Here is a 22827-nt window from a genome sequence, read left to right as displayed (position 1 = left end):
TAAAGAAACGCAAACATATTGAAAATTGACAAGTTTCATACGAAAACCCAAAGGGTAACAATCGGGATTAAAATGACAAACTTTGTCATAATCTTCAGAATGTGTAAATATTTTATGAGTTTTCCAAGAAAATCAAACAAAATCACACACTGGTAAAGGAATTCAAACGCATGGTAAATACAAAATGCGAAAAGATAATTTGAGCATTAAATATTTAAACATAAATTTAGCAAACTTAAGTCGGTCTGCCAAATAAATTAATTAATTTCAACTCATTTAAGCAGCAGTCACCATTACAAAGAAAAATACTTCACAAAGAGAAACTTAATATACAAAACAAAAGAAAAAACAATCGATACATAACATGAATTTAAAACAGCCATATGCTGACTATTTAAACAACTTATGGCCGCAGCTTGAGAAAACGGGATCATGGGATAAATCGTAAGTTAACGAAGACTCGCCCAGTTGGCCGATTAACAATGAAATAAATTATATTCCAGTGAACTGAGATCATGCAAGAAATTGGGTAGAAACTTTCGGTGCATTGAAACGGGCAAATTTATGCGCAAATGTTGCAATGTTGAGTGCTCCGTGGCCAAAAAATGCACAAGGAAATGTCTCGAAGTTAAATGGAAAAAGGAAAAGGAAAGTGTGACGATCAAGAACTCAACAACTGTGGAATCAATAATACAGCTCATTCTGAAAGGCATTGAACCAGATACCGTTGTTCTAGTGGCAGATCGTCAATACTCCTGCCACGCCTTTGTGCTGACTATGAACTCCGCTTACTTTAGAAAGCTGATTGGACACACTTCGATCGATCTACGCCAGACACAAGTGACAGCAAATGCCTTTGACTTTATATACGAATGGATGTTATTGAGAGCTAAGGAAATTCCAAGAAGAGAGCTATTAGACATTTTAAGATCCGTTTACTTTCTGGAAATTCCATTATTAATTCATGCTTGTCTTGATGCACTCAATGGAAATGAATTCAGAGAGATCGATGCTTTTTTATATTATCTATAGCCTGCGAAATTCCACTGATCTCTTGCATATCAGCCAGGCTATGACTCCTCGCATCTCGAAATCCGCGCTAACAGTCATGTGCAGTCAGCAATTTCTGCAACTTACGATTGATCAGATGTGTTTTATACTCCAATCAAATTTTCTTACTGTTAATACTGAATGCGAGGTGCGTACTTTGTTTTATAATAATTCTTGAAATACACAATTTATAGCTTTGATTCTAGAACAGATTCTTTTTTTGCGCTCTCCACTGGCTGGACGTAGACTGGCCAAGTCGAAGCTCCCATTTGCCAGATGTTTTCAAGTGCATTCGCTTTACATTCTTGTCTCCCAAGTTGCTCAGTCAACTCACAAATTCTGGCTATGCGAATATTGGGCGATTTCGCAGAGTGCTCGCTGCTTTTTTCAAGTGGCCGCCATCGAAACAGCTAATTGAGGATGGCATCTTCTACAGCTCCATCGTCATCTCTTTGAGCTGCAATCGCAGTTCGTTGGAACAGTTTGAAGACGTTAGAAAGGAGCTATTAATACCTCGTCGCTGGATGCAAGACGTTCGTTGCAGCTACCATCGTCCAGTGACTGGGCAATGTCCCAATATGTATTACATTACCTATAGCGAATTTGTACAATATTCGAGACAGCTCCGAGAAACTATGGATAATTACGAAGTGTTTATTGATCATCCCGAGGAGATAAAAGGAAAGCCCAAAGACCCGGCTCTATCTGATTCGATGCAATGCGAACCTTCAACTTCTAATTACATAATATGCGATCAGCTTTTTTGTGGTGCATCCGCAGAAAATGAACAAAAATTTATTTCTTTGAGCAAATATTTTACGCCATCGAAGTTTTGGGATCTAATGTTTTAAATAATTATGCATGACTTCACCTTAGCTTCTAAAATTTGACTTGAATTTGTATATGTGATATTATTCAGCAATTGGATACGACACACTCAACGGAAATAGCCAAGTATTAGGAATCTCCTTTGTTAGGCCTACGTCCTGACACTCGAGTGCGACCGCTTTGAAGCTTAAACGCTGCTTGACTTAACACAGCACCCGCCCCATCATCCCCCTTCACATACAAGCACACAACACATTTCACACCGCCCAAGCAACTGCTTTCCTTGTACTCGTTTATCAAAAAAGGTAAACGCGTTGAATTTTCCATTAGGTTGAAAAGCATTTTTCAGCACACGTGGGAGTTTTTTGCCCAGTTTTTGTGTTGGCACATCATACGTATTGGCAACTGCGGCGTATGCGCAATATTTTAGGTAAATAACATGCGTTGAGTTTGCTGCCTGAGTGGCGCATGTAACCATAAAAACAAATGCATATATATATTCAGCATTTTGTTTATTGGCCTCCCTCAGTAGAACCAAAAAAAAAAGAAAGGTTGTCAACTTCATGGAACTTGGGTCACACATGGCGTATGCGTAATATCACACACTTGCCTCAACTCAAACTCAAACTTAATTAGCTGGCGAGGGCAAAAGCGCAACAGCATTGACACTCCTTAATCAATACAGTCCCATCAGCCTGGCCAATAAACTTCTGCAAGTTTTCGTTGCCCAAGAAGTTTCTCAAAGTAATTCTCATTGTTAGAGATTTAATTGAGTCTTTGACTTTAGCCGAAACATAAAGCAAGCACAGACATTAAGAGCAAAAGTTAAATAAAGTATTTCACGCAACGAAAACTGATAATCAGTGACAATAAATATAGATATTTAAGGACAATATTTGCTGAAGTCTATTGTTAGTTCCTAGAAATAGAGCTAAATAAATCAGAAATTTTGCACTTTAAAATGCTCTTTAGAAAACCAATGTGCGCTGATGAAGATTTTATGGCCTTAAGATGCCTGCACATAACCTTTTTATATGTCTTCATTAAAGGCAGATTTTATGTGCGCATCGTCTAAAGTATGATACGATATATATTTCGTAGCCAGGCAAGCTGAAAGAAAAACATTTCGCATTTTCTCATATTTCGCACATTTCGCTGCACTCTTTTTGGGGAGCTAAGCGCGTCTGTGCACTAATTAAATTTGCGTACGTCTAGCGGAATTTTTATACGCTCACCCGCGAGGTGCGATCGGTGCGTATATAAGGAACATAAAACATAAAAAATAAATAATATAAATAAAATAAACAAAGTAAATAAAATTAATAAACTAAATACCATAAGTAAAATAAACAAAATAAATAAAGTAAAGAAAATGTTTTTTTTTTTTTTTGGACTTTGCAATAGAAATAGATTCTTTATAATTTTTAATTATGAGAAACATTTCGGAGCTTATCATTGGTAAATAAGATTAAATAGATTTTTTGTAAAATTGTATTTAAATTGAGTATAAATTTATTTTAGTCGAAAAACATTCCTTGAGATAATGACTAACCAAAGACTCGCTTTAGATATTATTTTACATTTTAATAAAGTGGTAGATTAAATATTGTAAAATTATGTATATAAAAATGTAATTGAAATGTTGGCAAAAAAAACTATAAGTATTCAGAAAAAAAGTATTATACTTAATTTATTAAATGAAATAAATGAAAACCCAGTAATAAAATTTTAAGAATTTGCTATCTAGTGGTAAGGTCTTTACAATTTTTAAATCGAGATTGCAATAGAGGCGATTACTTATCAGGCAACCTACTTATATGTCATCGCTGGGCGCAAGGGAGTGTGGCATACTTTTAGAAGGCAACGTATGGCCATAAATCAACGACACTGCCGCCAGTCGCTGTTGCTGTTAAATCAAAGCACAAAACCAAACTGACATGCATTACATATTTATGTATCAGTGCTCCGGTTAGCAAGTCGACTGCACACGCACGACACACACACTCACACATACACACACACACACACTCGCATAGGAAAAGCGTGGTGTCCTGAAGATGTATGCAAAGCATTTAGAAAAGTTGTCGTGAGACAAGAGTACGAATATATCGCGCAGCTGCTTTATTATTGTGACTTTTTTATGAGTTCTAATGCGGCTTTAAAATGTCATAAATCTTAAAACAAATACGTTGATAAATGCTCAAAGGTAACAAAATAAACAACAACAAAAAAAACAACAACAAAATAAAATAAAATAAATATAATAACAAAGGTGGCAACCGCCAATGGGTTAACAACGCCCTCCATCTGCACGTCCGCCAATGAAGTGGGCGTGCCACGTGGCATGTCCTCTTAGCCTGAAAGCCATATCGTCACGCATTGATGCACATCATCAATTTTTAACGAGCTACTTTTACGTGACTCGCTGCCCCCTAACCTCTCTCTCTGTATCCATGCCACACTTGAACTCTGCCCCATGACGTCATCGGCTGTTTGCAGATGTGCCTAGCCAATATACCATATATACTATATATACATATATTAGATCACATAATATAATACCATGCATGCGCTGAGGTTTAACGCCGTGTCTCCCATATATAAACATTCGAGTGCCATTCGGAAAATACATCAAAAGTGCGTTCGTTGAGCGTGCATCACAGGACACACATATGGCTAAGTCAATTTCATGGGCTACAGAATTGCATTTGAAATGGCAAATCTATTCGCATACTCGATATTAATGCTTCGTAGAACATTGTGGGGAAAATTACAGCTACAGATATGGCAAATCTATTGGGTCGTAAGGTTAAATTAAATTAACCTCAATGGATCAATGAAATTATACAAAATGTTCTCAATTAAATCCCACTTCCTTAGCTGCATGTGATAATAGTCAACTCATTAGTGTATTAATACATTTTCTAATTACTATTTCCAAGCAAGTATATAGTATAAGCTTTATTGTATTCATTTTGTGTAAACATCATTCAATTTACTGAATATGTTCTTTTGTTTCTTTTTTTATCAGTAATCTAATACCCTGTTTTTTTAGCATCATTCCATAAGCTGTGTGTAAGAAAGGTACGGCTAATGCGATGTTTAGACTGGTCTGCATCTTAGAAAATTATGTTATGTAAAACATACCACCGCATCATTCCATATGCGACTGTGTACTATAAGAGATGGACGGCGAATGGAGCCGAATCATTGATCATGCGGCAAAAATTCAGAGAAGGGGGCTATACTTTGGTTAATATTTGTGTATATCTGTCGAAAATACAGCGATATCGTTGGAAATTAGCTGATTTTTTCCCTTGCCAATGTTAGCGACTTAAAATTATTTTAAATTGCTTTGCAATTCTTTAAAAAAAAAAAATCGAAAAAAAGGACAGGAAATAAACACAAGGATAAGAAATTGTTTGGAGAAAATCGCCAATTTGGTCACTTTGTAAAAATATAATGGTTGCAGAGCAAGTTGCCTAGTATAATGAGTCGATTAATGAATAAAAAATTAATTTTATATAAATTTATACTTTTTGAAAGCCATCAGGGTCGCATAATTTCTTAAATTGCATTTTCTGTTGATATTTTTCGAATGCCTTTGATTATTCTTCATTATATCTGAGAATGTTTACTTATTTATGAATAGCTGCTTAGATTCGCGTGATGCGACTTCGCTGTAAACACTTGCATCATAGAATCGCATCAATGAAGCAGATGCACTTGGTCTAAATAGGATACACCATTCGTTCTCGATTATTAGTTTGATTTTACAACTTTAAACAGTCACAAATATAGCATTTGAGTAGGAATGAACTAAAGATAAAAAGTGAACAACTGAGTAAATACAAACTAAAATTAAAAGACAATAACTGAATAAAGCAGAACTAAGAAGATGAATTTATTCAGTTTGATTACAGAATAGCTCATTTTTACTCGTGAACGACCACACTACATACTGAGCGAAAAAAACTGAAACACTTTGCAGACCTAGTTCATTTTCCAATTAAAGTAAATACAACTAATACACAATCATTATGGAGATATTAAGAACTATATATATATATATGGGCCTCTTAAGACCATCATTGAAGTTAGAATCAATACAGATATTCTGGTGGAAGTATGTTGCTCAATTATAACATTATAATAATATGAAGACGGATTGCAATAATTAATAATCAGTTCAAGGATAAAGAATCTCTGCACACAAAGTTCACAAAGTGCACCGTTTAAATATTTGCCTTTACTTTATTAATTAAACTCTTTTTAAACAAGTCGTTGTGGTATCTGAATTTCTAGTCTGTCGACTTCTTGCACTCATGCTACACTTGGAAAGCTCTAACTTCCGTATTATTTATTTAGATGCAAATGAGTTTATAATTAATTTCAAGCTTGCCAACAAGCTTAAACTATATTTAAAGTAGCCTGATATGTTTTTTGTTGCAGTTCAGCTCAGCAAATGAAAATTCTCGAAGCTTGAGCATGAAACTGAGCAGAGGAAAGGCGATTCACTGTATCAGCTGTAGACATTGCAGTTGTTGACTAAACGGCTTTGTAAGCATAAATTTTAATGCAACTCCGCAAGAGCGCGGCATGTTGCCCTGTTGCTCTGCTCCACTGTTGCTTCAATATTCTTGTTTTTGTGCCCAGCAAGCTGAGCCGTCGCATATGTAAATGACTTGTAAATGCGCTCGCTAGAGAAGAATGCGAATGCGAATGAGAATGCGCGCAATAGACAGAGAGAGAGAGAGAGAGAGAGAGAGAGAAAAGCAACAACGACGCGACGGCAGGCATCTGTGTTAACAGAGGTAGCAACAAACATCAGGCTTGGTATTAAGGTAAATACCCCAAGCTATTAGCTACCTATTACAATGCTTTCCCCATTTCCCATGCCACAATCCCAGACGAGCTTCGTACTTGGCAAAGGTTAAAAGTTACTTTCTGTGCACGGACTGCCGAAACTTTCCAGCTCCTAAGATCGCAAAACTCAAGTTTTAAGTTTTTTCATTATTTTTTTTTTCTTTTTTGTTCTTTTTTTTGTGCTGCCTTTTTAATTTCTGTATCTAACCTTTTGCTTTGAAAACCTCTGCAGACGTTTTTGGCAACTGACTGAAATGAAGAAGTGCGCTGAATACGTTAATTAAGTGACAGGACCATGCGGCGTATGGGTAATGTTGCATCTGCAGAGGCGGTCAAACGAGTGCTTTGTGCTTGCTTTTAAGCAAAAGTTTTCCAATTTTCGCATCACAATAGACACAAAAAAAAAAGTGAAATATAAATATATATATTTATATACATTTATATTAATGCTTTTCATTTTTGCTTGGGAAATTTTCATTTTAAACGACGCAGTTTGTCGAGTGTCTTGTGCAGCAAATTGAAAATGTATTATACGCATATACATGTGTGTATGTGTGTGCTCGGTGCGCTCCTGTAGTCCCATAGTCGTGAGGTCCTGTATCCACATATATTGTGTCAACGCATGCATAAAGCATATACAATAAATTTTCATTTGTATAACCAACAGCCAAAGGAGGCGCAAGGGGAGTCAGTCGGCAAGAAAGCAAGTTGATTGAATTGACACGACAGCCAGCAGCCAGCAGCCAGCAACCGGTGCCAGAACTCGAACTCGAACCCGAGCCCGAATAACCCCTCTCAGCTTCTTATTTTTACTCCCAATTCAATTCAAGTAAAATATAAAAAAAAAAACTACTCATATACACGGCAGCGTCTCCTCGGTTTCTCGGCACACTCACACACACACACACAAATACACACGCGTGTGTATTCCCACACTCACCTTTGATATTTATGCTTGGTGCGGGCAACCTGCAAAATTGAATGAAAATATTAAAAATGTTGATAAAGCGAAAGCAATGAAGAAAACAAAAATTATAATTCACTTTTACTGCGCATTTTTCATTTATTTGTTAATAATTTCATTTATGCGAAAGCGGCGCAAACTTAAAAATGCGTAAAAGGCGTCCAAATTTTATTACACGCTGACATTTAGAAACGGCAGCCGCATCGCCTGAAAGCAGGCAACAGTTTTTCTTCTTTTTATTATACGAGTATTTCTCGTTATTTTTGTTTTATTTTTTTCTCCTTTCACATACAGTTCGTCTTTTACTTTTTCTTTATGCATTGGTCGGTTTTTGTTGCTTTAGGAATCGACCCCGAAGCGTTGACTTTTCTGAATGCTCTTTAAATTAAGCAGTTCACTGTTTTTTTTTGAAGGCTTAGCTCAGTAAAGTGTAAAAAATAGGGCCATGTCATAGAATCTGTTGCTATTAAGGTTGCACAATCCCATGTGGACAACTTTTGTTCCCCAAGCAATTTGATGAGAACCCTCCTCTTAATATTTATCTCTGGGGCCCCCTTAATTCAATTGGTTCACGTTGTTGTTTGTCTTCTGTCTTCTGTTTTATTTGTATTTTCATTTTTATTTTCATTTTGTTTTTGGCTGAGTCGATGCTCATTAATTTTATCAAGTGTCGCGACTATAGGAACATACACGACCATATCAAATGGTTTTCAACATGCGAGGCGACGTCAACGTCACGCAGCGAAGCTTCTTTAGCCCCCAATGTGAAAGGTCAACGTTGAGTATGTGCTGACTGCACTTTAAACCTCTGCGAGGTTCTCTCTCTCTTTCTCTCTCTCTCTCTCTCTCTCTCTGTGTTTTGGCTTTGGCCACAAGTTGATGGGACACGTGTGCCCCGAAGCTGGATGATAGCATGGGGATAAAGTGGTCTTGAGTTTTTTTGCGGTAAGTTGCATTTGCCATCTAATGCACTTTAAGTAATGGTGAACATGTGCACTGCTTGCCAATCTGACACTGCAACCTGCATGAGGTGGATGCCACACGTTGTCACACTCTCTTATCGCTGCAAATACGAGTGGTAATGATGCCACAGTATTCAACAAAAACAAAAGAACTCACTTGAGAACCACACACACACACATATATAAAGATATCAATTGGGGAAATAAAGCTCATTTGATTGACACCCATTTGAATTGACAACAATCAATCAACATTGGAATTGATTTCAACTGTTAAATTACTTGTATGAGAGCAGTACTTATTTTTATATTTGACTTCTTTCCTGTTGCACTTGAATATATGCATGTAGTTAGTGTTAAGTGCGCTATATTTTAAAATATTATATATTTTCCTCTACTGCAAATCTAGTATAAATATTGCAAATGCGTAATTAGCATCTGTCATTTAAAATCGTTGTCTTGAATATATTAAATTGTATTATAAGTATTATTATATTATATAAATCTGGAAAAATAGAATTAGCTCGAGCAAACAGTAATTAACGTCAAAATATAAATATAAAAAAACAAGTTACAAAACTAACTTCGAGTATGCACTACAATGAGATACCCACTACTCACTTTCCATAAAACCACATTTTAAATATATATACCGTATTATCAGCAACAAAAATATACCAATCGCTTTATTCGGTTCATAAATACATAATAATATCTAATTTTATGTTTTTTTTCCGTTTTGAAAAGTGGGAAACAAACTTGATCTGCGTGCAGATGTTATTCAATTACGTCCTTATTCCTTATAGGTATAGTAATCTACGATTTGTACTGAAATCAATGCAATTGTATTGCGAGTTTCGGGATCAATTTTAAACTGCGATACAAAAGTGGGGTTCGGACCAAAGGATAAAGAAATTCAGCATTATGACTATATCATATATTATTATCCTAATCAACCGATATAGTAATATAACACCATTTTTATTGAGCCACACAAATCTGAACATAATTAGCATCCCTTCCTTTTCATTGTGCTGAGGAAAATGTCATGCGGAACGCAATTAAGTAAAATGCCTGGCTTAACAAATCAAAATGCCATTAATTTTAATTAGTTTTATGGACTTGCCGAAGCTTATTCGAAGTCAATTTGAGAGGTGAAAACTCTTTAAATGACGACTTAATGAATTTCTTATACAAATAGTACGAGGAGTATTTCTATATTTACTGCTTCAAGGGATTTAGTTGTCAGCAGGCAAATAGATTCATTTATCAAGTGGCTCTTAAGTGGCACTTCATTTGGTACTGAAACAATTTACAACTATGCCACTTCCATGTCTCTAGTCGAACGGCAGGTTTTTACCTATGCTGTTTGTCGCAAAAGAACTCAGAGGAAGAGAGAGAGAGAGAGAGAGAGAGAGAGGGTAAGTGGAAAATAATGCAAACAGGACACAAAGGCAAAGGCTACCTATGAGGCTTTGTTGCAATTGCTGCAGAAGTAAAGTACAAGTGACTGGCTGGCCCGGTTGACTGACTTTGACTGAAGCAGCAGTAGCAACAGGACTATAAATAAGATACGACCATGTGTTTCTACATCTGTGTGCATTGTCACTAACTGTCCATGTGTCTGTGTGTGTGTGCGAGTGGATGAGAATGCAAGAACTGTGTCACGCCTTTATTTGCTTGTACAACAGACCAGAGACAACAACAAGCTGTTCCTCGTAATATTGCTGTTGCTGTTGCTGTGACTGTTGTTATTATTGCAGTTGTAGTGCCTGTTATTATACTATCTAGCTTTTGTTGCACTGTTCATAAAAGTGTCGCACTATCTCCTTTTGTGCTTATCTCTCACTCTCTCCTCGCTCTCTCTTTCTCGATGTGTATGTGTATGTGTTTGGGTCTTGTGTTGCTTCCTGTTGCATGCTCGACTCTTGCCTGAACATTTCCGCTTCCTTTCATTTTATAGTTAGTTCTTGCTTTGAATATGTTTCTCCTTTTTTTTGGGAAAAAGTCAACTTCATAATGTTTGCCCCGTGTCCAGTTGCCGCTTAGAGTCCTTCACATAACAACCGACCATGAGAAAATTACAAATTTAGAATATTTAGTAAAAATCACAGCACTCGTAACATTGTGTAAGTCATTTGATGAGATAGAGTATTACGTTGTCGTCTGCGGCACTTTTCCATCCCATCAAATCAAAAACATTACAAGCACAATCATTTTGCTCCACACATTAGTTCACCACTTACCGCGAGCTCGACATTTTATTTCTTCCTTTCGGGCCCCCACCTGTTGCAGTGCATAATTCAAGATTAATACACATAACCATTACATATAACAAAAAACGTGCAACACGAGTTGTATCACATAACACACGATTACATATTAGTTTGCATATTGTACCGTAGTGAGCTCAAATAAAGATTTATTTGTATCGACTGTCAAATACAGTTAAAGAAAATTTTAACTTGTAAGGCTCTATAGAGGTATTCTTGATCAGCATTAACCTACTTAAAGCCATGTCCAAAAGCTTTTACTATTATTATTATTACTATTATAAGTGTTTGTACTTGCATGAAACATAATATATATTCTTATATTCAATGTTTCAATAAAACATTTAATTATTTTCAATCTTGTTAGTTACAACACACTTTAAGAGATACATACATTAAATCGATAAAAATTCAACTCCGATAGTTTGGTAATCTTGGGTAGTTTAATATAATTTCACCTTTTCAATTTCAACTACTTTATAATTCTGCAAATTGTTATCATATAACTCATTCTAACAACAAAGAAGCTAACTTGTCGGACACTTCAAATTCAGCTTTCTTAATATTTGATTTTCTTTGGTAATGGTTTCTTTATCAGTCTGAAATTGGCCAATTTATTGCATTTTTAGATGTTGAGGCAGCTATGTTGTGTATGGAATTCGATGGCCATTAAAACGTGATGTTTTCGTTTCGTCGTACGATGGCGAACAAAAGCGCGACAGGTAAAGTACATTGAACTATAATTGTACCAGCCCCTGTCGGGATTTCAAAGGAAAAGGAAATTGCTTACTGTACAAATGCTCAGCATCAGTTACGTGTCTATTTTTAGCGAGGCCATTGGCAGTGCCCCAAGGAATTGTTAAGAGTTCAATGCACACCCACATGTAGCTAAGAGGGTTTAAACACACATCTGTATACCGGTTAACCCCCCCAATTGGCCTTAATTTTTTGATAGTTGAGAAAATAAATATACATATGTGAATATGTATGAAACTGAATACCATATTTGAAATAAAAATAGGAGGCAGTTGTATAATTTCATTATATTTTCAAATGATTTGTTATTGTTAAGATTGCGTGCGTATTTTTATCGATAACTGCTCTCGATAATCAACTGTAGAGCTTTTGAACCTTTAATACAATCTTGGTATTTTTAATTGAATTCAACAAGCCACACTAGATCGAAACAGCTGATTCAAATTTAATATAAGTCGTGTCTTTGTTTGAAGCAAAATGTAAGTAGAGAAATCCCCTTAAATAATTCGTAATTATTAATTTTTATGTAGTTTTTAGGTTTCACTGCCATCAAAATATAAATTGAAAAAAATGGCGCAAGTAAAATGCAACGAACCGGGAGATTGGCGCGATGCTCCCTTTCTTGTTGTCCTTTACGATTACACGATGAAGAATGCGGAATTTCCCTCGGACATTGGTACTCTCATTGCTTATGTGCTGGTGCTAATCGTATCATGGTATGTCGTACTCTGGACAGCACGTTTCCTCCTCTCGCTCGTATGGCCGGTGATCATTGTTGTGTCGGCATTCCTGCTTTTTCGCTTTCTTCGCACATTCCAACACGAAGACTTGGGGGATATAGTGTTCCATATTCTTACCTATGTGGTAGACACCGCCGCATTTATAATAGAAAGGATTTTTGAGTTTCTTGCGAGTGTCGTCCAGTAACTGAAGTACAATTGTAATTCATTGTTATATTATTGTATATATTTCCTCCACTAATTATTATGAAATCCTTCGTAAATTAATTATTTTGGGAAAATTGGCATAAATAAATTATATGGTATTTATGTTGAGATCTTGGCGGCAAGTTTTAAAGACATTATTTTCTGAACACAGGTCACACTGGCAGCCCACCGACTGCGATTGATAATATTTTTTATCCACAAGAGTAGTTAAGAAATTTGCATAAAGCGGCAAGTATTGCTTTCATTATGGTGAGCCACAAAAAGTGGTATTCATTAAAGTCATCCATTGAAATTACTTGAAAGACATTTTAAAATTCACAATTTCTAGTTAAACCTAGCAACCATATAAATAATAAAGTACTTATTTTTAGCTTTTTGTATGGTGCCTTGAAAACTAAAACTATCCACATCTGTTGGGCAAGTTTGGTGACACGTTTAAGAAAACATTACAATCTTGTAAGTTGAAATGCGAAGAAATAGTTTACTTAGCAAATATTTCAATCGTGAAACATTCCTTCTTTGCAGATTTTTCAGAATGCCCATTATTCGCTTGGAATCTTCCGATAAGGAAATTTTTGACACCGACATCGAGATTGCAAAATGTTCGGAGACCATCAAAACGGCACTTGAAGACTTGGGTGATGAAAGCGACAATAGCATATTGCCCCTTCCCAATGTTAACTCGGCCATTTTACGCAAAGTTCTGCACTGGGCCACGTATCATGCTCAGGATGATCCACAACAGGCCCAAGAGGATGAGAATAAAGAGAAACGCACCGATGACATCTCATCTTGGGATGCCGACTTCCTGAAAGTCGACCAAGGCACCTTATTCGAGCTTATTCTAGCGGCTAATTATTTGAATATTCAAGGTCTATTAGATGTCACCTGCAAAACCTGCGCCAATATGATCAAAGGAAAGTCGCTTCAGGACATTCGAGAGACTTTTGCCATTGCCAATGACTTTTCGCCAGCTGAAGAGGAAAAGGTGCGCAAGGAGAACGAGTGGTGCGAGGAGAAGTAAACACCAATCAGCCTTCTGACAAAAAAACATCGGTTTGTTCAATGTCCTTTTATTAAATAATTGCATATAAACAGAATCTAATGTTTTTAATATTTAGTACATATGTATGTATGTATTTCTAAAGTTTTCAATACACTTTCAAATATGTGTTCGGTCGTAGCGGATAATTCTTGCAACCATGAAAGCCGCCAGATGGCGCTTTAGCTATAATAAACCGCGTGATAGCTGGTATTTTTTTAACGAAATTTTTGCTTTTTGTAAAATAGTCGTGAAAAATGTAGCGTATCTAAACATAAAATTTACATTTGGTTAAACGCGAAATGTTCAGAAATATCGTACTATAATAAAATCGATATGAAGAAATCATGAAAACATCGATGCATTGCTAGTCTCATCGATATTTCTCCACCTCTAAGATATGGTCACACTTACACGAATTCGCCAAAAAAAGTCCAACTGAGCTGCTACAATTTATGATCGGGATTGGCGCATAACAAACAAATTTTTCGTATTATAATCTAAATTCTCTGTGAAATTTCATATTAACGGTCAGCACAAGCGCTACTAAACAGTGCTGTGCCACAAACTTGCTAACACACAATCGTATTTTGTTGGTGAAAAAACAGGCGGCAGCAGAGGCCAGCGGCAGCAGCAGCAGCTAAGAAGACGACGACAGCGGCGGCGGCGACGCAACACACGCGACTTGTAAAGAAAAACACGGCGAGGAGGACAGAGACTGCACCAAGTGGCTTGTGTGTCTTTCTGTCTCTGCTGAGTGGTGTGCGTTAGCGTGTGTGTGTGTATATGTGCATCTCAAGGATACATTGAATAACAATAACAAAATAAAGTTGATAAAAAAAAAGAAAAACGAACAAGAAAACAAAACAATGGACGTGTACGACGTTAGCGATGATCTGATCAAAAAACTAAACGACTGGAAGCTTATTGGCGTCATATCCACCAGATTCAATGAGCTCAAAGAAAACTACTCCAAAGTGAATTTCGTTGAGCACGCGCTCATCGACTTCAAGTACATGGAAAAGATATTCCTTAATGTAAAATTGCGTGAGAACAAATGCAACAAGCGCAGCGTGGAGTTTCGTATGTTGGGCAACGAACAGTTCTCTTTAAAGAACAGGAAATACTTTCAAGTAAGTGATAAAAAAAGCAAAACAAACAATGCAAACAGCCTCAGAATGTTATTATAAGCGGCATTTCTGCGGCAGTCGGCGGCTATTGGCATGTGATTTGTTTTTGGATTAAAGCGTGCAATGAAATACCGAAAATCAGAGTGACCAGATCGCTAATAGAATAAATACATTGATTTGGTCACCCTCGCGAGAGTTCCCAGTAATTTCAAATTGTATTCTTTTTCGCGCCATCTCTCATTCTTTAGGCACTCGAATTGTACAACAAGAGTATTTGCTATGCTGAACCAAACTCGGAACATTTGTCAATTGGCTATGCCAATCGATCGGCGGTCTTCTTCGAATGGAAACGGTATCGCGAGTGTCTCGCCAACATCGAGCTGGCGCGCAAGGCCAACTATCCGGAACGGCTGCGCCATAAGTTGGACAAACGGGAGCGCGACTGTCAGCAGCTGGTGCAGCAACAGGCACCGGACATTGTGCCCTATGACTTTAAGCTGAGCTTCGAGCCACACGCCCAGGTGCCGTATATTGCCAATTGCCTGGAATTGCGTGAAACTGCGGACGAAGGACGTTTTATAGCGACGACAAGGGATTTGGTTGTGGGCGATGTGATCGCCGCGGAGCAACCGTTCTGCTCCTCACTGCTGCCGCCCATGCGCTACATTAGGTGTGCGACATGCAAACAAGAACGTTACCTAACGCTTATACCCTGCGATAATTGCTGCTCGGTAATGTTCTGCTCGGAGGATTGCAAGCAGCTCGCCAACGATTCGTTTCACAAGTACGAATGCCCTATCATTGACTTGTTGCATCGCATGTTCAACAAAATCCACGGCATTGCGTTGCGCACAACGTTGAGCGCGTTGAATTTATACGATAGCATCGAGGAGCTGATGGCGTACTGCGAGCAGCCGAGTAATCAGCAGAAATGCGTCTTTGACTTGGACTTTACGCAACTGACACCCCAAGAGCACTATCGAGCCATCCATGGTCTGGTAACGAATCAGCATATGCGTTCCGTTTCGGATCTGTTTCAGCGATCAGTTGTGTGCGCCGTTCTCAAGCACTTTATCATTGAGTATACGCCGCTGAAGGACTTTTTGGGGGGTGAGGATGGTCGCAACTTTTTCACGGATCTGCTATTCAGGCATCTGCAAACATCACCATCGAATATGCATGGCATTGATCTCGTCGAGCAGGTGAACGAGACTAAGGACGATCAGACGCACTCATCAGGAGCCTATGCGTTTCTCTCTCTCCTCAATCATTCGTGTGCGCCTAACACGCTACGCATCTATGATGGCACCAAGGCCTATTTGTTTGTGCTACGTCCCATCAAGGCTGGAGAAGCGCTCTACGACAACTATGGGTAAAATATTTATAAAAGTCCAAATCCAGCATTCATCAATTAATTTACTTTTGTTTATTAACAGCGCGCACTTTGCCATTTTCAGCAAGAAGGAGCGCCAAGAAAGATTGTCGATGCAGTATCGCTTCAACTGCAGCTGCGAGGCCTGCGAACTGGATCATCCCAAGTATAAGGGAATGCCACACAAGGCGACGGTGCCGACGGTTAATGATGATACGGATATGAAGCTGCTGGGTGCCTACAACTATGATTTCGCGATTGGCAACTATCAGAAGTATTGTGATTTTCTAACCGAGTATGGCGCTGCTTATCCCTGTGCGCAGATCAGTTCGGCCGAGGAGTGCCTCAAAATGGCACTGCATATCATGGCGGATGCGGTGCCGCTCAAGGCGAAAATGTAATGAGTGTGTCTGAGACACAACGCACTGAACTGCCTCGCAAAACCCGCCATCCCACCAGCACCACCAACAACACACAATATGACTAAAATTCACAACCACATAACAGAAGCATCTCCATTAACACACACACAACACCCTAAACTATCCTAAGACACAGACAGCGACGAACTCTAATTTTGAATGATAAAGCAGTAATTATTGATATGAATTGTACTATATTTTTGATGCCATACAATGTCCGCATTAATATTTTGGCAGCTGCAGCAGTTGTTAAATTTGAATAATTGATAAGTTAAAAACACTCACAAATACGAATTTTGGATTATTTTTTGTTAAAATTCTTTTGTTAAATTGTACATTTTAGTTAAATTATATTGCACTCACTTTTTAATGCCTCCCCTCCTAAAATGTTGAAAAGTTTAAGATTTTAGTTCGTTTCGATCTGACGCATATGAAAAACTTAAAACTTAACTAGGTCGCAAGCTCAAAATTTTTATTTGTAATGTGGTTGGATCACCAATGTCTTCGAAACTGCATAAAAAAAAAACAAAACGAAAGAAAACTACTTTTTTGTAATTATTTTACAAACAAATACAATATTTTCTAATTATGCATTACACCCTCACTCTCTTACCCCTGCCTTAGATTTTTAGTGCATTTTGCTGTACAAATCGATCAGTTGCTGATTGAGCACTGAGCCGCTTCCAGTGCTGCTCGTTGGTTCCGCATTGATATTTGGATTAGGATTGCTGTCCGCTGTCAGCAGCTGCACAAACTCACAACCTGAGGCATTTGGATTGCTCTGCGTCTGGGTCGTAGCGTTGTTATCTAAATCAGCGAACAATGTGTGGGAGAATGTTTGCTCAAACTGCTTCTGAAACCGACCCGCATCGATGGGCTGCAAATCCTCACCAGCCGCAAGTGGCGTCTGGCCGATGCTTAGCTGGGCAGCCAGTTGATCCATGCGATTTGGCTCCTGTTGTTGCTGTTGCTGAGCGAGTTCGCTGCTCTTTATGTAGATATTCTCACCAATGCACTTGGCATAGTCTAAATAATGACTCTGATCCATTGCATTGATGAAGCTGCCATCCATAGCCTGAAATCCAAGGCGTATCAGCAACGATATCTTTGTATTGAAGCACTGTAACCAGGCCTTATTGGTGCGATAGATGGACAGCTGTTGCTCTTCGCCGCAGGAATTCCAGAAATCCAATAAAGTATTCTTGCTGAAATCGATGAGCATATGACGCTTTGCGTCTGGGTGCAGCTTGTTGATGGCGTCTAGGTGACGAAATGTTATATCCAGCAAATTATGCTGATGCTGTGACACAAACAATTGCCACTTGTAGACCATTGTCATCAGATTCCACAGCTTATCCATAGACGTCTCGGTGAGCCGCATAAGCGAACAGGTGGCGATGTCATTTAACATGAACTTGCAGTGCTCGGCCGTCAACAGTTGGGCTTCACTGTGCACAGATCCATTGATTAGCGACTCTATGAATTTGGGCTCCAACAGCACAGAAATCACATCGTGTATGACTGCAAGCAAAGGGAGCAAGGAAGTAAGCACTGTAAAGCAATTAAAGTGGGGTGGCTTGATTACCCTGAACGGATTTGTCGGACTCGATTTGTTGGGCCTTCAGCCGTTGGTCAATTACGAACAATGCCTCACAGCCAAGATTGACCAGTATGAAGACATTGGCGCGTGGATTGACGGCTTGTGTGTGTCGTTGTGTCGTCATTTTAAAGCTACTCCTGAAGCGTTGGCAACTGCGGCGTACGAATGGTGGATTCTAACTGAGCCGCGGTCGAGAGCCATTTTACACAGAACACAGCACGGCACGCGACCCACGAATAATTCACACATACATTTATTTTATTGGATTTTTCGTTTCCGTGCGGGCCAGAGGGAGTCTTGCGCTGGCGTCAGGACGAAGAGGACGACGACAAGCAATGTTTGACTGCTTTATGAGAACCCCGGCAACGTCTTTTATCACCACAATAAGTACAAATAAAAAACATCAGCTCGTATGGGTAAACGGCTTAAATACCCATTAGTAATTTCGCTAATTCCACAAACAACTAGCTTAAGGAATGGGACACTTTGATAATGCATTTGCAACGGATCAGTAACAGTATTATTTAGCAAACTAAGGATACAGGTTAACAGCTCTTCCTTAACATAACAGAATCGTACGTTTATGGTACGTTTATTTGAGTATGTACCAACTAAGAATGGTACATCTGTTGATCTGTCATACACTGAATGACTTTTCTTAAACCTAATATTTCATTTAATTATAATAAACATGTTTTCTTAATTGTAATTAATTGGTAAATTTATTTAATACGTATTTTATAGTTTATTTTTACAAAATATTTGTGCAATATTACTGTATGCTAGCTAGTTAACTTTCTGTGGTCTATTCAACCCTGTCACCAACTTGTTGACAAAGTCAACATGCCCTCTCCGCTGGCGAGCGACAACGTTGCTTATAATTATGGCAGCAGGTTTGGGGTCCGAAGGAGAAATAATTGGAGTGGGATTTTGACGTGAAGTTTTCTTTACCTTCTGTCTGTCCCATAGTTATTGATTTCTGTTTGTTTTGCAAAACAGTATGTAAACTAAATGTAACTAAATTGCGGTTGCTGTTGTTATGAGAACTAAATATATACATATGTATACATGGAAATAATGGCAGCTGGGTTGGTATTGTCAAGTCAGAGTCGCGTGCCGGTCACAGGGTAGCGATTAGAAGGTCAAGTAATTATTTTAAACATAGAAATATAAAAATACATATAAAATGCTCTGCAGTTTAAAACTCTCTTAATGACAATCACGCCCTAAAGGTGTAGGTTTATGTTAATACCATGGCGGTACAGGAAAACACTTGCATTAATATACATTCAAATGTACCTCAACCCGCCGAGGCGGAAAAGGAAGTCGGAAGTTGCGTGATTGCCCGCACAATGCAATTACGGCTCGAAGACTTTGAAAATAATGTTCCTCGGCGCGCTGATGCGTGGCATTAGTACTAAAACACAGTGCGGCCACACATAATAACGATAAGCCCACACAACTTGTAGTGACATTCAAAATGCCCGGTTTTTACATTATCGATATCGATTACACAAGGGTACTGGAAATGTGTTGAATTCATCGTTACTCTCTCAAGACGAAACAGCTGAGCCGGCGCAAAAACAAAATTTTACGTAAAAAGATTTCGTTGATTGTCTGCAAATTAAACAATAAAATGTTGCGCAAATCGTTGCCCAGCTGGACGCACCCAAAGATCTTGTGTCGGCATATGTCTGTTGTGGCAAGATCCCTAAAGTACACACAACACGGCGAACCACAGGATGTGTTACAGCTGGTGGAGGATAAACTGGCCGAGCCAAAGAATCAGCAAGTGTTGGTGAAGATTCTGGCAGCTCCCATCAACCCAGCGGACATCAATACTATACAAGGTGAGTTCATATGTGGAATCAATAGCAGCTCTTACTTGAACATTTTGCATTTGCAGGCAAATATCCGGTGAAACCAAAGTTCCCTGCTGTGGCTGGCAATGAGTTTGTGGGCGAGGTTATTTGTGTGGGCGACAAGGTCAAGGGGCTGCAACCAGGAGCACATGTAGTGCCACTGGCTACTGGTTTGGGCACCTGGACAACACATGCCGTCTACAACGAGGATCAACTGATGGCCATATCCAATAAGGTTGGATTGGCGGAGGCAGCAACTATTACGGTGAATCCTTGCACCGCCTATCGCATGCTCAAGGACTTTGTGCAGCTGTCACCCGGTGATACAGTCATCCAGAATGGAGCTAACAGCGCCGTTGGCCAAGCTGTGCACCAATTGTGCAAGGCGTGGGGCATCAATAGCGTGGGCATTGTGCGCAATCGCCCCGAGATAGCGGAGCTGAAGAAGATGCTCGAGTGCCTGGGCGCCAATGCTGTGTTAACCGAAGAGGAGATGCGAACCAGCGACATCTTTAAGAGCGGCAAACTACAGCGTCCTAGGCTGGCGTTCAATTGTGTTGGCGGCAAGAGTGCGACGGAGGTGTCACGTCATCTTAACGATCGTGGCGTCATGGTCACCTATGGCGGCATGTCGCGTGAACCGGTCACCGTCGCCACAGGGCCGCTGATCTTTAAGGATATTGCATTCCGTGGTTTCTGGATGACGCGTTGGTCCAAAGAAAACTACAGTGCTCCCGAACGTACTCAGATGTTCAAGGAGCTGTGCCAGCTCATGGAGCAGGGCAAGTTCGTGGCGCCTACGCACGAGATGGTGCCGCTGGAGAAATTCAAGGAAGCGGCAGCAGCAGCGCTTAGTTTCAAGGGATTCACCGGAAAGAAATTCATACTCGACATGAGCTGTTAAATGTGATAAATGTTTTTTGTTAATTTGCAATATTACATCTTTATTTCTCTCAATGCATTTACGACATTTCAACCTCGTTGGCCTGGTACTTAAGCTGCAGCGTCATCGCAGTAGGAGACGTGACATCTGTGATAGTCAACAACTGTCCATCCTGCAGACCCAGCTCGCCCAATGACTGGGTCAGATTCTTGCGAGTGGCCTCCTCGATGCTCTTTACGTTGGCCATATACAGAGTGCGTTGTTTGCCATCGGCCATGACGGTGGTCAGCGCCGGACTCTTGAGTTGGAAACGTGGCAGCTCACACAGCTGCTTGATCACATCGTCCAATGTTGTGGTGTTGGGATGCTCGATGCTTAGCACTTGTGGCGCATTGCTGCAAGCCAAGCAAGTCTCTGACTTTTCCGCCTCGTAGGTGTATGTGTAAATGCCGTCGAGATCGTTGAAATTCAAATAGTTGGCCATGCTGTCGTAACAACTGGTGGCCAGCTTGAATACCTCCATGGCACAAGCAGCCGCAATGACAGCATTGGTGCTGGCCACTGCCGGAATGATGTGCTTGATAACACCCTGCACCAGGCGATAAGTTACGCCGCTGATGTTGAACTGATTGGCACGCTCCTGGGCGCGTTCATAGATCCAACCAATGTGCTGCGGATCGTCGCCATCCAGTGGCGCCCCAAAAGGATTCTCCTTGTCCCATTGTATCAGTTTCACATACTCGATGCAATGTTCCGGCAAGCGTGGCGTATTCGCAATGGTGCACAGCGGATAATTGATCTGGGGAGGAAACAAATCGAGGGTGCATTCGATGCAGGCGGTAAATCCGGGCAGTATGACACGAGCGTTGCCCTTAAAGCCTTCCGTGCCTCCATCAATCATGGGTATAATCGAGGAGACATCAATGCTGTTGTCGTCCTCATAGCGCAGCATAGACAACAGCATGCCGTTAATCCAGCGACGCGCCACAATAGAGTCGAGGCCGCAGACAATAATGTGGAACTGCTGGTAGAACGTCTCGTCGAAGTCCTGGATCTTGGCAAAATGTGGCGTCACCTTGCAGCTGGGTACTCGATTGTTGATGAAGCGGGCAGCACATTCAGCCTTCGAGGAGTTGATGTCGGAGCGTCTGAATAGGAACTGACGATTCAGATTGGATAGCTCTATGGTGTCCATATCGATCACATGAAGATCACCGAACCCCATCAATGCCAAATCCTTGAGCAGCTCGCAGCCTAATCCTCCGGCACCGATAATGAGTACTTTGCTCTTTGTTTGCAGGAATTCCAAGTTTTCAGCCGATGGTGTGAAATCGTCTTTGCAGAACAGACCCTCGCGTTCCAGGACATTGCGTAAACCATTCCACCGCTTGCTTTGTAATGCAATGCTGGGATTGGAAGGCGAAGCGACGGACATAATTTTGGTGAAATATACAGCTTGCAACTAGCAACCGGCAAAGTGCAGTTTCTCTCAGTGTGACGTACCGATAACGATACAAAAATACCCTACGATCCACAAAATACCATTTTTAACTTTTCAATCTTTATTTATCTTTGCTTTATTGAAATAATTTTACTAAAAATTTATATATATATACATATATATATTTCAGAAGTATTTTACATTTCAATTAGTTACTTAAGCGTAACTCCTACTTTGCATATGCTACTTTTCCCCAATAAAACATTTACGGTTGAAACCTTTTTGCAGCAATATCTGATTTAAGCGAAGAACACAAGCTAAGAATAGTACTATTTATACATCATACGCTGCCATAAAAAAGGCAATTTAAATTGCATTACCATATAATACAAATAAATTCAAATAAAATGCATAATAAAAATAATTCAT

At 39.4% G+C, this 22827-nt stretch overlaps 6 protein-coding genes across 9 annotated transcripts; 4 read left to right on the top strand and 2 right to left on the bottom strand.

Moving 5' to 3' along the window:
* Window positions 1-239: 239 nt before the first annotated feature.
* LOC133844303 (uncharacterized) lies at window positions 240-1925 on the top strand. 4 transcript variants are annotated; one of them, XM_062278220.1, is made up of 3 exons: window positions 240-444; window positions 504-1198; window positions 1257-1925. In XM_062278220.1, exons 2-3 carry the CDS (start codon window positions 965-967, stop codon window positions 1899-1901), a joined length of 879 nt encoding a protein of 292 aa, XP_062134204.1. In that variant the 5' UTR covers window positions 240-444; window positions 504-964; the 3' UTR covers window positions 1902-1925. The 4 variants fall into 4 exon arrangements, 1 of the variants encoding a protein (XP_062134204.1); XR_009894593.1 differs by having other exon boundaries at window positions 244-444; window positions 1262-1925; XR_009894592.1 differs by having other exon boundaries at window positions 244-444; window positions 1245-1925.
* Window positions 1926-12963: 11038 nt separating this feature from the next.
* LOC133839896 (S-phase kinase-associated protein 1) lies at window positions 12964-14538 on the top strand. Its single transcript, XM_062271530.1, has 2 exons — window positions 12964-13102; window positions 13172-14538. The coding sequence occupies exon 2, from the start codon at window positions 13182-13184 to the stop codon at window positions 13668-13670; it is 489 nt and encodes a 162-aa protein (XP_062127514.1). The 5' UTR covers window positions 12964-13102; window positions 13172-13181; the 3' UTR covers window positions 13671-14538.
* LOC133839892 (SET and MYND domain-containing protein 4) lies at window positions 14107-17143 on the top strand. The gene is made up of 3 exons (XM_062271526.1): window positions 14107-14821; window positions 15067-16190; window positions 16255-17143. The coding sequence occupies exons 1-3, from the start codon at window positions 14558-14560 to the stop codon at window positions 16589-16591; spliced, it is 1725 nt and encodes a 574-aa protein (XP_062127510.1). The 5' UTR covers window positions 14107-14557; the 3' UTR covers window positions 16592-17143.
* Window positions 16810-18719, bottom strand: LOC133839895 (protein OSCP1). The gene is made up of 2 exons (XM_062271529.1): window positions 18198-18719; window positions 16810-18133 (listed from the first exon to the last, which is right to left on the bottom strand). The coding sequence occupies exons 1-2, from the start codon at window positions 18334-18336 to the stop codon at window positions 17241-17243; spliced, it is 1032 nt and encodes a 343-aa protein (XP_062127513.1). The 5' UTR covers window positions 18337-18719; the 3' UTR covers window positions 16810-17240.
* Window positions 18720-19753: 1034 nt separating this feature from the next.
* On the top strand, window positions 19754-21031 carry LOC133839894 (enoyl-[acyl-carrier-protein] reductase, mitochondrial). Its single transcript, XM_062271528.1, has 2 exons — window positions 19754-20062; window positions 20119-21031. The coding sequence occupies exons 1-2, from the start codon at window positions 19849-19851 to the stop codon at window positions 20976-20978; spliced, it is 1074 nt and encodes a 357-aa protein (XP_062127512.1). The 5' UTR covers window positions 19754-19848; the 3' UTR covers window positions 20979-21031.
* Window positions 20991-22516, bottom strand: LOC133839893 (nedd8-activating enzyme E1 catalytic subunit). The gene has a single exon (XM_062271527.1). It carries the CDS (start codon window positions 22390-22392, stop codon window positions 21037-21039), a length of 1356 nt encoding a protein of 451 aa, XP_062127511.1. The 5' UTR covers window positions 22393-22516; the 3' UTR covers window positions 20991-21036.
* Window positions 22517-22827: the final 311 nt, after the last annotated feature.

This window comes from Drosophila sulfurigaster, chromosome 3, assembly GCF_023558435.1.
Source record: "Drosophila sulfurigaster albostrigata strain 15112-1811.04 chromosome 3, ASM2355843v2, whole genome shotgun sequence".
Lineage (NCBI taxonomy): Eukaryota > Metazoa > Arthropoda > Insecta > Diptera > Drosophilidae > Drosophila > Drosophila sulfurigaster.
The sequence above is the reverse complement of the archived record's forward strand: the minus strand, read 5'-3'. Positions and strand labels throughout refer to the sequence as shown.